Source organism: Pleurodeles waltl, chromosome 6 (genome assembly GCF_031143425.1).
Source record: "Pleurodeles waltl isolate 20211129_DDA chromosome 6, aPleWal1.hap1.20221129, whole genome shotgun sequence".
NCBI classification, from domain to species: domain Eukaryota; kingdom Metazoa; phylum Chordata; class Amphibia; order Caudata; family Salamandridae; genus Pleurodeles; species Pleurodeles waltl.
The window spans coordinates 1,013,359,029-1,013,374,314 of NC_090445.1; the positions used below are offsets into that span (position 1 = coordinate 1,013,359,029).

Sequence of the window (15,286 nt, forward strand, 5' to 3'; positions counted from 1 at the left end):
AACACCCCTTTGCAAACTTACCATCAGCGATAAGGCATTTCAATACTTAATGTATAACCATAAAGAGTATTTAAGTACTTTTTTATTTATTTTTTAAAATAGGCAGCGGCGGCGGCCGCATATGTCAAGGAGGGGAGCAGGGATGATGACGGGGAAAACAACATTTAAAAAAAAATGATAAAAAGAGTTGGATTATACATCGAATCATGTTTTGAAGAATCAAAAGATGACCTGTGCTACACACTCATGTGTTATGAAAGCAGTGTTCATGGCTTGATTTGGGCTACATTATAAAGACTGTGGAAGGGGCACTGACTAATTTGAATTGGGCATATGCTCATTTAAGCCACCTATGTTCCTGCAGTATTTCACTACAAGGGGATAGTGTGCAGGCCGGCCTTGGAACTATCCATTGATGGAATGTCACCCATCCCCACGACCACCAATACTGTGTGGCATAACTGAAGTGGAGAGAGACTGGTATCCGCCTGGCAGTACTGTACCTTTTCTTAGTGAATTTGGCCCAGTATATCACATGCACATCTGCATAGATAGCTATCTATATTGTCTAAATATAGCTTTTATTTGAAATATCAAAAGATGTTTACCTTTTGAGATACAGCAGTCACCACCATGATCAGATATGCTATAACTGCACTATTACAAGTTTTGCCCTGTGTAATGGGGTTGCACTGATTTCTTTAGATTTTTCGAAATTCCATGCTCCTTTCCTGGAACAAACTCTATTGGATTTTTACTCGTAAAATGTGTCAAAAATCTCAGAATTAAGTGATTCCCTACAAAACCTATATTCTCACTCCAACTACAAATGTCTGCTCACATTCAAATCAACATTTCTGCAGATTAGCTGCGAGGGCCCCAGTGGCCAGTTTATAAAACATGAGAAAAATATTGGAACAATAGTGTGTAGAGTTACTCTTAAATTCAAAGTACATTCCCAGCTTGTTGGAATTCTAGACAAATTGCAATAATGCTGGAAATCTACACAAGTTGTACATAGTATTTGAGTACTCCAATCATAACTATTTCTGTTTAAAATTCTACAAGTGTACAATTTTACGTACATAAATGTGATGCAAGAGTGTATTTAAACTTGTACCTTTTTCCCTTCCTTTTCCACATGGACAATAGTTTTACTTGTGGAAATACTTAATCCACTGTATCCTATCAATTTTATGGGGGTTGCATCTCCATTCCCACCCTGGAACATATTTTCTCTTGGCCCTGACATTAGTGAATTCTCCAATCTTTGTAGACAGTGGGGACTTGTTCATGAATTTCTTCAAACGTGGTTATACACTAATAATAAAAGGTGAATCAACCAATGAATGATTTTAAGATCACCCTCCAAACTAGACTATCAAACAGTGGAATTCCACAATACTAGCAGAATTTATGCAGGCATGCATCATGCTTGCACGAACCATTCTTTTCTGTTGGAATTGATGTAACCATACCACAAAGATCATATAATGTAGAACAGAAATACGCCTAAATGAAACGTTTAAAAGTCCACTTCAAATCCAAATTACAATGGCAATAAGCTTCTTAAAAATAAAACCAAATGATGGCCATAGTAATGTTTAACATACTTCTTATTTTTGTGATACAAATTGAATTAGTATACCAAGGAATGGTTGCTGCCTCCAAGCACAAATAATTATATAAAAAATGGAAACTTTATTAACTGCCATTATTACTGATGGAAACATTCCATAATTAAGTGTTGTTTCTTCCTAGTGAAGGCTGTTGCCTTCCAGGTTTATTTCTATACTATAAAGGCAAAATTGTACTAATAGCAACTATTACAAAGAGAAATACTGCAGAATGTGTTGGTGCTTCACTATTAAAGATAACACTACTCAGAAAGTGGATGGTATGCCCCCATCCCTGTTACAAACAGAATTACTTCACAAGTGGAAGGTTATTTCTCACAGTGTTACGGACAGAGAGCAGTAATAGAGAATGTTTAACTCCACCTTTTATAGACTTAGATGTTATGCAGGGGTCATCTAATTATCCACCAATGGTACAGACAGGTGCTACCAAAGTCATGGAAACACTTTCATCTTTCAAAAGAACACAGAGGGAATCCTGTAAATTATAAAATGAAAACAATGTATTTCCTGTTTGAAAACTGCCTCAGATATCCATAATTCCCAGCATATATTACTCTCTTTACATCTTTGATGTAAAAGGAAAAAGTATGCATAAGTGCCTGGCACATTTCCCCTGAATATAGTCAGGCCTCAAAATACTGGCCCATGAAAGCTGATTAACAGCACAGTATGGGGAAGGGCGTGTGTCCATCTATGCTTTACAATAATGGCAACTTGATGAGTAGCCTGTGATGGTAGGGTTAATCTTGATACAAAGAACTACACACTGTACTAGCTTCTGCTGAGCACACATTGTTTTGCGTGGTGCTTGATGAGAATTCATGGCATGATGGCTCACCGTCCAAGATTTCTATCACTGTCAGTAGAAGTGGAGTCCCATACTCTGTCCATGTAATTTTCAGGTAACTGCAGTCTGACAACACAAGAGGTATGTTCTTTGCCTGCATAGTCCTACGGTAGTACCCACACACCATGTGTGCTGTACCACAATTCTGTTCCTCTTGTAATTTTTTCTAGTACAGGCCTGAATATACATTGAGAAACCTACCTCTTTAAAAAAGGAAAACTGCTTAGTGTCAAAAAGAATGCTGGAATCTGATGCTAAAATGACAATAGTCCTAATGGGTGCCCAGGTTTAGGAATGAACACAAAAATATCAGCATTCATCCACGGACCATAGTCAAGTAAAAGAAAGAAGATGCATGCAGCTGTGTGACTACCATGTAATCAAGATGGTTGGCACCGAGTTGGCATAGGGGTCAGATAGAGAAAAGTATGCTGTACATTCTCAAAGAAAAGTAATGTAAACCATGAGCAGTGTTTATTCCTTGCAAAACCACCCTCACATATGCCCATGCCATTAAGGCTTTCTTTTTCTCTTTACTCCACAGGAGTATTAATAGTTCCCTTTACAGCCGTCATGCATTTACATAGTGGGTTTGATAATTATATTTTATACCCAATAAAGGCAAATGAGTCAATGTGTATAAACACAAAAGTTAAAAAAAAAGTCTCATTTTGAATATACCAAATAAGTGATCCTATATTAGGGGAATTTTGACTTACTATGGCTATGAACCATACAAGGTGAATATATGTTATCCCTGGAAAATATTTACCACAAAAAAGTAGCATCATATATAAAAAAGTGAACACATAAATAAATAAATGAATACTAGATATGAAAAAGTCAAACACATACTATTTACTTGTTGATGAGCTGTTACTGTAGCTTTTAGTATTGTACTGTACAGGCTGCCATTTGTCTTAGAAAATAAGACATCCCATACAGGTTGCGCAGACAAACAATCCCCCTTAGTTTCTGTCCCAAAGGCAAGAGCCTGTGTGTGTAGTTTGGACTCATGTCGGATATAATACAAAATAATTAGTGCGTAACTGCAGTTAGCACAGAAGATGAAAAACAAGTTGACATAATGTAGAAGCATGATATGTTAACCACACACCGGGGTTTAACCTGTGTTTCCTATGTAAACAATTCTCAATTATTCCCTTGTAAAACTCCAGAGAAGTAACATAATAACCCACATATCATATATAGCATATGTTATAATACCTAAAAATTAAATCCATACCCCAAGGAATCCAAGGGTTCCATATCTAATTTTTACTTTCTGGCTTTTTCTATATCATCTTGTACAAAACAATGACTGTCAACTTGTGTGTTGGATATTTGCCCAAATTGTGATTAGTTTTTGTTTCCTATCAGCATAAGTAGCACCCATGCTTTTGATGTTTTTCATTTACCAACTCTTCAGAAACTGGTAACTGAGGAACATACATTGTTGTAAAAATTAAACTATTGTACACAGTGTCATCTGGAAATGTTGATAGAATATGCTGTAGTAGGAAAGATGATCAAAGAAGTCAAATCTATTAGAGGGACATTGAATACAGAGCTGATTTGGTTTGTCATATTAACTGCAGTGTGTAATTAAGGTCAGTGCATGCTTAGCTTAATAATTATTATGTCATATAGAAAGTAATGTAGTCCACCAGACGTATCATAATGCTTCCACTAGGAGGTCACAATAACAGACATATTTACTGTGAAATGGATGCACTGGCAGATGGTCGATGTGACTGAATATGATCGGCTATATTAAAATATGTAGAGAGCATATCAGGGTATTTATGTTACAGGCATAGGGTCAATGTGTTGCTGATTATGCACTATAAATAATAATATCACCAACCCTATAATTTGCTTCAATAATATCACCAACCCTATAATTTGCTTCAATTAGATACTGCCCCATTGAACTTTATAAAAATAGATTAGTAGATCAGAACAAGGATCCTGTGTGTAGGGGTTATGTCCAGAGTTCATCGGCTCTTGAAAAGTGTAATGTGGAAAAGGGCGTAGGCCTTTATGCTGCACCCATCGAAAACTTAGAATGTCAATGGTCCTAACAACTTGTTGTGCAAGGAATTGTCTGTTTGTTGGGTAAAAACATGTCAACATTCATCAGGTCTTCTAAGCTATGTTTCTTTATGTTCTCAGTAGTGACCTTATATTGCTTTCAACCAGTCTTTTGTGGCATATGTATTGATTGCATTCAACCCATTTAATTGGTTAATTCTCCTCCCCCTTCTAGGCTTATGCAATGATGCTGTCTCTTTCTGAAAATGCATCTCTTCACACTTCCTCCCAGAGTTCTCTGGATGCTTGGCTAAACATGACAGGCGCAGCCTCTGAGCCGGGGTCTTTTAACCCCATCCACCACCTTTGAAAGGGTCAAGACAGCATGGAGCCAGAGTCCAAATGAGAGGGCTGATTGCTGCAAAAATCCTGCAAGAAGCTAGAGCAAGCAGAACATGAGTTGAAAGAAGTCAATGTGGCTTTTGAACTTGAGATAAAATACTTTCATGATTTGCTTGCAACTGCTGAATCTTCTTCAGGACCATTCTCTCCATCTACGTTGTAATTAATTTGACAGTCGGAAAGCCCGCCAAAAAGAAACTCTGTGATGTAGTCCTTAAGATTCCACATGTGGAAGAATACCAACAGACATCAATTGACTCCACCATTACTCAGTAATTGGGCATTTGGGATTCATTCCAAGTTGGCAAGCAGTGACCAAACATGCAGGTTTACTTATTCTCGGCACATACACTTAATAAAACAAAGAGAGATCACTGTCAAAGGGTTGTTGGCCAGAGAAACCCCAGCTAGCCAAATATATTAGAAATATGAAATTCACAGGTCATTTGACTTTGAACAAAAAAAATCTTTTCACTGCGGATCAACTTCTGGCATTTGGAGGAAAATATTTTCTAGAAGAAAGATGCCAACAAATTACTGTTGCGCTATCTTAGAATACTTTGAATATAAAAGGGCTGATGGTTGCCACCGGAATGAACTAGATTCCAAATGTATCACTGTATCAAGATGGCATTTTACGTTATTGTTTGTACTGTATGATGAATGGAATTCCTATGATCTTAAATTGAGTATTGCAAATAGAAAATGGTTTACCTGGAAATCTGTTCACTACCACAACCTCACTTTTCCTACCCATTTGTAGAGGATCCGTAAAGAGCTGAAGTATTATGTGGAATTAAAGGTGCAAGCAATGCTTCACCTTGCTATGACTGCATTAGGTCTACCCCAGAATAGAATTAAATGTGTGCCTGCCACAAAGTGACTTTTAATCAGAGGAAATAAAGGAGTTTGGAACCCACAATGTAAACTGTCCTTTACAGAAGCAAAACTTTCCCTGTGTTTCCAGTGGCACTTCCGTTTCTTCATCAGAGACCCTGCTCCAGGTCTCCGGACAACACTGAATTTCTGTCCAAAACCTTTGCACAAGCTCTAACTGAAATGTGGCAAAATAATGTCCAGCAACAAAATTGACCCCATCACGTAATGGAAGGCTAAACATTCCTCAACCAGGCACTTCTTTGCTTTTCTATGACATTAATACACTTCCCGCCATCCTTGGAATTCTAAATTATTGCCATAGAGGCCAGTTTCATAGCAAATCCATGATTTCTTTTTTCCTTGATGGAATATACCTTAATCTGTACATAAATTGTAATTTTTTAATTCTTTTCTTATTTTATTTCTTCTATAATAGTATTTTTGCATTAGATATTATTGTGAAGAAATGATGTTAATATAAGTATCTAGTGACGGACCAAAATTGTGTAATAAGGTTATGTGTTGTATGATAACCAGGGAGTAGGACAACTTAATGTGCCAAATAACCCCAACTAATCCTGCTGTTCTTGCTACCAATTTTCCAGACAATCATGTGTTTTGTTCAGTTGATTTGTAATTGCGTTTGCATGTAGGAAATCATGTATTTATTTGTCTTTTGTGAATTCTTTAAGGAAACCCTCACAGTCATTTAAATGTCTCAGAAGATGTCCTTTAGAACATACACATGAAAGAAAAACATGTAATGAAGAACAGAAGCAACTGTGAACTAGTTCATATGAATATATGCCAGAGATACAGTGCACCAGTCATGTTACTACGACAATATACTCTAGTTGCAAATAAACATAAATGTTACCACTTATGCATGGATACAAGGATAGTCATGCTTAATCTAAGTATGTAAATTAGTGTTGCACCGGTATGGTAATGGTAAATTCTGAATTTTTCACAACCTAAGAAAGTTCTGCGGTCTGTGGGAAAGGTGACATGCAAGAAGATAACACTTCATAGAAGGTCAGATCTTACTAAATTATGAGTGGTTGAACATTTCCACATATCCCTGTGATCTGCAAAAACTATACAACTGATTACTTATCATTTGCCCAAAATGTGGTGGTGACAAGTAGAAGTGGAGCGGGGACAAAAGAAAAGCCTGCAGTGTATTACTGTAGGTATTCCGAAGGCAGAACTGATAAAACAGCTGTGTGACACTTTTAAGTGTCTCTGTCTTTGGGGGCTGTAATGATCGGGTGAAAGTAGCTTGTTTGTCCATTAGATTGTGTCACTCTATTGCAACAGGTTTTCATCTGCTAATGGCATTAAAGAGCAAACAATCTCTTGTTTTATTTTGGGTAAACTATGCACAGACATTAACTCTCAAGGTAAGAATTTGCTGGTCAAGTTCTATTAAACGGATTCAAGTGAACACATATGGTTGACCAAGCATGAGTTTCTGCATATTGTTTGTTAAGGTTTTATGTATGGTCTAATGATCTAAAATGTTAAAAGATTCATACGTCTTATTAATAAAAAGATAATCCTCAGCTGCATAATATCTGACCAGGACAAAAATGAGCAGTTTCTCATATCACTAGGCTTAAAAGTAGAGAAAGCATTAAGCAAACTGTAGAAAAAGACCACAAGTTTCTCCAGGATTTTTCTTTCCTCTTCCTTACAATGGCACTCTTTTCTCTGTCACTGCACATAGTTGGCCACTGTTCAGTGAATGGACTAAAAATGTTAGTGGCTTCTTTTCCATTTTAGGAAACTAACAAGGCCCACTAATTGCACGTCAGAGTCTGCTTTGCATTTCTGTAGATTTCCTTAGGTGTAGTTCTTAAAAATAGGAAACCCAACAATGAACATTTATTGAAGTGGCAAAAGTCACTTCTACATCATCAACCCATTTAATCCTCCTTCACATCCTACCGCCTCAAATATTCAAGGCACCTGAATAAAGCCATAACAGAAAAACAACAGCATTTATGATTTGTCACTTATCAGGCAGTGGAATAGAAGTCAAAGCAAACAATCAATATTTAGTTGCGTAAGGAAGTACAGCATGCCGCAACATATTGTGGGTTGGCAGGGCAAGACTGGAGACAGAGATTCACATCTTGTGGGCCTGGTACATGCATATACAGTATCACTCTGGTGATGTTCTATTCATGAAGGAAGATACTGTACTATCATGTTTTCCTAACTTATATTGTCTGTTTTTCTAAATGAGGTATCATTCTGAAAAATAATTATTTTGCATAAGGTGCTGTATTTTACAATCCAGAATATGAATACAGGATGTATAAATGTTATATTGTTAAAAAAGAGAGATTGCATATTCATATCTTTGAAGCATATACCTTCATGATACATACTTCCGTTATTTATTCGGAAGTGAGTATGTCAGACATCCGATTCCAATCTGTTTCTGATGCAGATTCTATGAAGAATTGCATAATTTCCATCACAGTTTATAGTTGAAGTCTTTGGCTAGGCACTGCAAGGGCATTATAATAACCACCTGGTTGTATACTTTTTTCTGTTGATCCATCAACCCCAGAAGTGCATCATATTGATGCCCCTTTCTCTCAAATAGTGGTTACCAATAGGAGAACCTACCACTTTCAATAGTATTAATCATTACAAGAAGAAAATGTATTTATACATAATCATTATCAATTCAAATGAAGAAGTTGCTTTTCAGAAATTTGATGGCTTATGTGCCTTCATACATACATTTCCTCTGTTATTTTAAAGCAAGTATGGACAACTATTATTACTCTTCTTGATTTAGAGCTATACTTTCTGGTCCATGTCACGAATCCTATGTGGTCTGGTGGCTAAGCCCCCAACTCGAGTCTCTTTCTGTTGTAGTCCATGGTTGTGATTTTTGACAATATATAAGATGAATATAAAGAGAGTTTCCACCTAAGCTAAAAAGAATCTAAAAAGAAGTTGAGACCCATCCTAGCCGTTTATTGTCCACTTTATTGCACTGTGCTGCTGATATTTCTATCTTGCCTGACTGAAGATAGATCAAGCACAATTTACTAATACATATAGTTACACAAATTGCACAAATTGTGATTCATTTTGCAGATTCGGAAGGGTTTGGAATTTTGAAGATTTAAACACACAGCACTAATAACCTTTTGTGATGTGAATTTAAACCTCATTCAGCTCTTTCCATGCATACACTTTTGGTGTGTTTTGAATTACCAGAAAATAAATGGGCTGTTGTTGCCTTACTTACTTAATTGCACCAATTTCCCCCATGCATCCCATTATTGTTATGCTCCTGGCACTTGTAGAGAAGCTCAAGGATAAATCCTCAACTGCACTTCATATGTATGTTGACTGTATAGAAAATATTCATTGTCTGAGCAAAGGGCATGCATCGCCACAGAAAACAACTCCATGTGAAGCCTAATATATAGAAGCAAAGTAAATATAATTAAGGGCTTTAGCTTTCAGTGTCTTCAGCACATTCTGCCATATCATGTTTGAATGATGCAGATATTTTAGCAAGGGTTTTGTTTTGCATTACAAATTACTGATTTCTTTGACCACTTTTGGCCAGGGTCACCAACATTTTATCATGAGAAAATACAGTGTTCATTTATTGGGTCTGCAAAATGGGTACACAGATATCAATTTCTTAAATTTTTTAACTCAGCACGTTGAATATTTTATATAATTGTATGAGTATCTCTTTGCTTTCTAAATGTAGGCTCCCTACTTATGAGAGGAGCCAATCTTCACTGCACTTAGCTGAAGCAAACTAAAATTCCTAAGACCCAAATTGATCATTACATAACATGGAGATGGTCAATACGAGCACTTTTACTCCAAGAACTAAGCTTTTTGAAAGCTACATCTACCATGTTTTAAGTTCATAGATAATGCATTTGACATACAAGTACTCAAGTAGCCAAACATATCAATCTAAGTCAAACAAGTTAAGAAATTTAAAGAAAATGGCACTTGGGGGCGGAATCTAGAATTGTCAAATAGAATTTAGGAAATGAGAGAAATATAAGGGAACTAATATTTGTTTAACAAGCTAGGTTTGCAGATCTTTCTCTGAGCATCTCACAGAGTCTGTGAACTAAAACGCCAATCAGAACGAATGTTTTTAAAGCTACCACAAGCTAAATTAAGATGGTTGTCCTTAGCTACTTTAGGTATAATGAGAGCTTCTCCTTCGATTGAACAATAGCTCAAAAACCTAAAACCATATTTCCAAATTCAAAATAGGTTGAACCTTACATATGCAAGCAATTTAGTCTTTCAACACAAACACACTTAATTGCCAACTGAGTAGGGTTGCTATCATAAACAAGTTAGTACATTATACTGTAGTTTTTGCACTATGTTGAGTTACAAGCTTACTAATGAATATCAAATTGATCATTTATTCACCTGTTTATAATCACTAGAACACAATCATTACCTTTACATACAAAATTTGACCTTTTCTTCCAGGTGACTAAACATTATAACTGTAAGTAAGGATAAGTTAAGTTTGGGTTAGATTAGGATACCACACTCTCTTTTACATAAACTGGTTCTACATCTGTTAGTGTTTATTTTGTGGTACATTACAGACTTCTTTGAGTGGTGAATAACAGGGAATTTGATTAAATTCATCCAAAATTGGCACACATTATTTTGCATAAACTTGCCAGATTACTTCTTCTGCTAAACTGTTAGAAGAAACATCTCAAGTACAGGTCTTCTAAAGTATTAGCCTCTGGGATCAACAATTGGAAAGGAGTTTTGAATTGATGCCACCTCATTATTGGATCGCACAAAACACAATCCGTAGGCAGGGCTTCTTAATGAATTGGCAAGGATGCTATTATCCCAGATTTTTCAAGTATAAAAACCTTTAACTCATGCCACTTTTCTTTCATTATCATTCCAATCTTTGTTGCTTATTTATGCAGAATCAATATTTATATACACCACCTTCGTTATCAGGTTCTCATATAAGTTTGCATTCACTATAGCTCACAGATCATTTTCAATAATGATTTTTTGTTTGAACATCATCCCAAGCCCTTTCTACAAAGTAAGCGCTTAGAAGGGAAACCACAGATAAATAATTGCTTAGTTTTCATGTTATGATAATGCACTGAAATGCACTTGTAGAAATACCATACATATCAGGTCTTTAAGTCTCACACCACAAATGTACTGAAGCATCATTTGAGCTGTGTTCAATTTGAACATTACAGGGTCAAGAAGAACATAGACTAAGAGAGGCATTCTGAGCATAGTGTGATTGAAATCTAGTTCAGAATTCATATTAAGTAGTTTACTTTTGATTACTATCATGTCAACAATTTGTGGCTGATAGAAGGTATGCTTCATAGCCCTTAACCTGTTTCTCCATTGTAGTCACCTATACTGTGATATTATCTTTTTCTTTTATTCAAAAAAGGCTTGTTTCTGTTGGAGTGAAATTGTTACCACTTTTGGACATGGCAGCTCAACTTACTAAAACTCATTTCACTTCTGCACAATCATTTGAGAGCAGCTTTCCCTACTATCTGTCAATTAATTTCATTGTGCGACTTGTTTTGCCTCATATCACTTGCATTTTGCAAATGATGTAATTTGAATATGTCCATATGAATGTCCATATAGGCATATATTTATATATATTGTGTTTATGAGATCATGAACTTGTTCATTCTGTTATGGATTTTATTTCTGTGCGTTTGGAGCAAGAATTAATTTTGTTCTCTTCCAGCTCTTCCCTGTTAGGCTTGTATAGTGTTTTGGAGATATCAAGTGTAAATGTCTGGTTTTCAAAAACAAAGTGTTGGAAACAAAGTTTTCAGAAAGAGGACGGTGCTGGTGTCTCATTTCACTCTGGACTGTATATTGCTTCTGTTATGTTTATAAGTAAACTGTGCATGACGCGTGTTTAGCGGTCATTATTGTGTCTATTTGTGAAAATGTTTATAAAAACACAAAAAAATTTGTAGATGCACTTACTGTATATGTGATTAGGTTCTGTGTCCAAGATGAGACGTCTTGAACTGCTAAGGAAACAGAGAAAGCAGTTGTTAATTAACATGAAATCACTCATGGGAGAATAAAGAAAATACAAAATATGTGTAGAAAATTATTCAATAAAATGAGATCTTGCAAATTCATTTTGATGCTTGTGATAAAGAAAAAAATGTATTTGTGTAGAAAAATTCCTTTAAAATGAATAAGAACCCTGATTTTGAGGTTAATGCTGTAGAATAGGAATGTATACCAAATGTAATCTTTCCAGTGCTACAATGAATTTATACATGAGATTGATATGCAATAAAACCTGTGTGCTTTTCTAAACAATAGTGAAACGTTTTTTATTGAGGTTAACAAAATTGAGACCTGCTGCATTTAGAAGAAAACATCTCATGCAAGAAGTCACAGCATAAAACAATAATCTTGCTGCTGGGCGAAGAGAATTAAAATGAAACAACACCGTTTGCACCACTGCACATTGCAAACACTTTTTGTTTTCACTGAAAATTTAATGTTACAATAAAGAATCATCACACCTTTGTGATCAAGGATTTTTCTTGATAATATTGAGCAAAAGTGCTAGATATATATACCGAAGAATATCCTGCTCATTAAGGCCCATATTTATACTATTTATACAATTGTATTTTGTAAGTTTGCGCTGATTTTGCGCCAAAAAGCGGCATAAATGCGACACTAAAAAAGTATAAATATGGGCCTTAATGTGTTTAAGATATCACAATTTTATATATTTGAGAAATATGCTGCAAATAGTGAATTATATCACATAAAAGCATCAAATTAAACTAATTGTAAAGGACTAAAACAACAACTTAATAAGCACTATCAATAATCAAAAGTATCATCGTTTCCTGTTGTCAACGGCTAGAAGACCAATCTGGACTCACACTTTGGAGGCAATTAGTAGTACTGTTTTGTAAATATTTAAACATATATGAATATGATTGGAGAGTTACAGAACTGCAATGTTCTATGCATTCCTGAAAGTCTAACAAACGAATCCATACATGTAAAAGAGGCCTAGAGATGTTTTCCTGGAGTTGCAATTGATGCAGACTCCTATTCCAGACTGTAAAAATACTTTAATTTTACACATAACAGGAAGACAATGCAATATTATATTAGATTATAATGTTGTTCTACAATACAGTGTTTGCTAATTATGCTGCCTCTCACACTCCTATAATTAACCTAGACGTTCCACAGTCTTACAAACTACTTAATAAAATTTAAATACTGTACTTCAGGTTTACCATAACGAGGGTATAGCTGTATGTTGAGAATAACCATTCTGTGGTCATAATAGTGATAATAATAGCCTAATTCAACTTATTGCAGCCCATTTTTTTTGAGAATGTATGAAGTTGGCATACAGCTGAGACAACCTCTTATTCAATACAATTTTTAAGTTGAGCTAAAAATGAATTAAAACAACAATTTAGGACATCACATCAGGAAATCAATAATGCTCCTCTACAAAACTACAAACATACTATTTCTTAATATTCTAAAATGTGCAACTATATAAAATATGACTATAATTCTTACATTTATCCACACCAGCCTTACTAATTGTGCCCAAATTCTTTGGTCTTAACATAATGAAATTACATCAGCCAAGGTTTGTAGCCAAATGTAAGCAACACCTTAGTGGTAATCATTTTATACATGCAATTGTATGGTACTGCTACAGAGACTAAACCACAATTAGACTTGCAGTGCAGCCACCTTTTATATGATCTATATAAATATATTCAAATAAATATACCCTGTTCGTAAGATGTTCCAGAATCAGATAAAATCCTGATCGACACTAGGTGACAGGCCAACAAGAGTGTTGTAGTGTAAAAGCAATGTTGCACTACAATTGTTTAGTTGCAATCAAACATAGCAATCTAATTTTGATTTCTGGTTAGCCTTTAATATGGGAATAATACTCAGTTCAAACATACAAAAGATTTAGGATCAATTTTAGTTTATAAAACATTGTTTCAAAGTAAAGTATAAATTATGCTTAAAATAATGTTGAAGGTTCATGATTTATTTATTTAAGTATGTACTTAAAAAAATCAAGGAGTGAGTCCTGAATGTTTCGCTTGATGCAGATCTCACTTTAAATGCGTTCTTCTAAGCATCACACTTCACACTGCAGCTTTTTGTTTATCTAAATCACTTTAAACATCAACTGCTGTAAAAGGACAAGTGCATGACATTTTAGGTCCTTGAGTTCATTCATGTTTTTAAGGAACACAACAGTGGATGTATTTGTGATCACAGTGCATTATTATAGAGAAGATAATTCCATCACCATATCTTCTGGAAAAACACACAGCATCCACCCATCAGAAAAGTAAGGAATCTGCCCGACAAGATCCCCACCCCACACGGGTGAAGATTTCTTACTTTTAAGAATTTACAAAGGTTTGCAGGCATATTCCTGAGAAACATTTGTGCAGTGCATTTACTCACATACAGAAAAAATCATTTTTTGATGCAGTGAATATCCTTCTACATTTCCTACAATTTTCTAAGTGTTCTTTTGTCATTCTCATCCTTTAGTTGAGAGATAAAGCTGTGCATACAGAGAACTGAGAAGCTGTGGATGTGCACAAATCTTTAGGGCATTTCCATTCTGTAATCCAGACATTCCAACTAAGTCCTCCCCCTGGAGATAGCTTTCTTTGAAGAACATTTTTGTGCTAGTAAATCTTTTTCTCATTAAAATCACACTTTGTGAACTGCAAAACGGTTTTACACTTGAAAAATGGCTATGTGTGAGTGTAAGTTAAACTTACATATGAAAATTTCCTTGGGAATGGAGCCCACAATATCAAACTTTGTTTGCACAGCAGATAAGATAATATGAATGTCTAAATAAAATAAAATAGAAGAGCGGCATCCACAAATCTGTTTAGGAGAGTGTGAACAGTAGTATATAAGTTGCAATGCATTAATACATCAAGCCTTAATATGTCAACAAATGTAAATAATGAATATTGATGTTATTCCATATACAATACTCTCTTCCAACTTGAAGCTAGAGCTAGAGTATGATCTGCTAATTCTACCTCTCCAGCACACAGAAGTTGATGACATCACAACATATAGACAGAAGTCTCTATGGGAATAAACTTCTGCAATTTGTTTGTAACAAAAGGTCTAGACAGAATAATGCTAGAATAATATTATGAATAAACATAGGCAATTCAAGAGACAATTCCAGGCTTTTAGGCAATAGGGTGTAGTAAATCTTACTGCAGTGTCAGATCTCAATCAGTGGAAGACTGTTGTCTGTGTGAAGCTTGGTGCTCTTACTAAATAGGGGACCCTAACAATGTGCAAAAAGTTCTATTTGGGGTAAATCCTCTTTGAGATCTACAACTGAACTCTGATGGAACAATAAGAGACAACATCA

The 15,286-nt window shown here is 35.3% G+C and overlaps 1 protein-coding gene across 6 annotated transcripts in view; it reads left to right on the forward strand.

Moving 5' to 3' along the window:
* PRDM16 (PR/SET domain 16) overlaps window positions 1-12,177 on the forward strand; it is a 986,347-nt gene extending 974,170 nt beyond the window's left edge. For all 6 annotated transcript variants that reach the window (XM_069239924.1, XM_069239929.1, XM_069239925.1 and 3 more), the window contains one exon: window positions 4,757-12,177. In XM_069239924.1, the coding sequence (XP_069096025.1) occupies window positions 4,757-4,891 (135 nt within the window). In that variant the 3' untranslated portion in view covers window positions 4,892-12,177. The remainder of the gene's footprint in view (window positions 1-4,756) is intronic.
* Window positions 12,178-15,286: the final 3,109 nt, after the last annotated feature.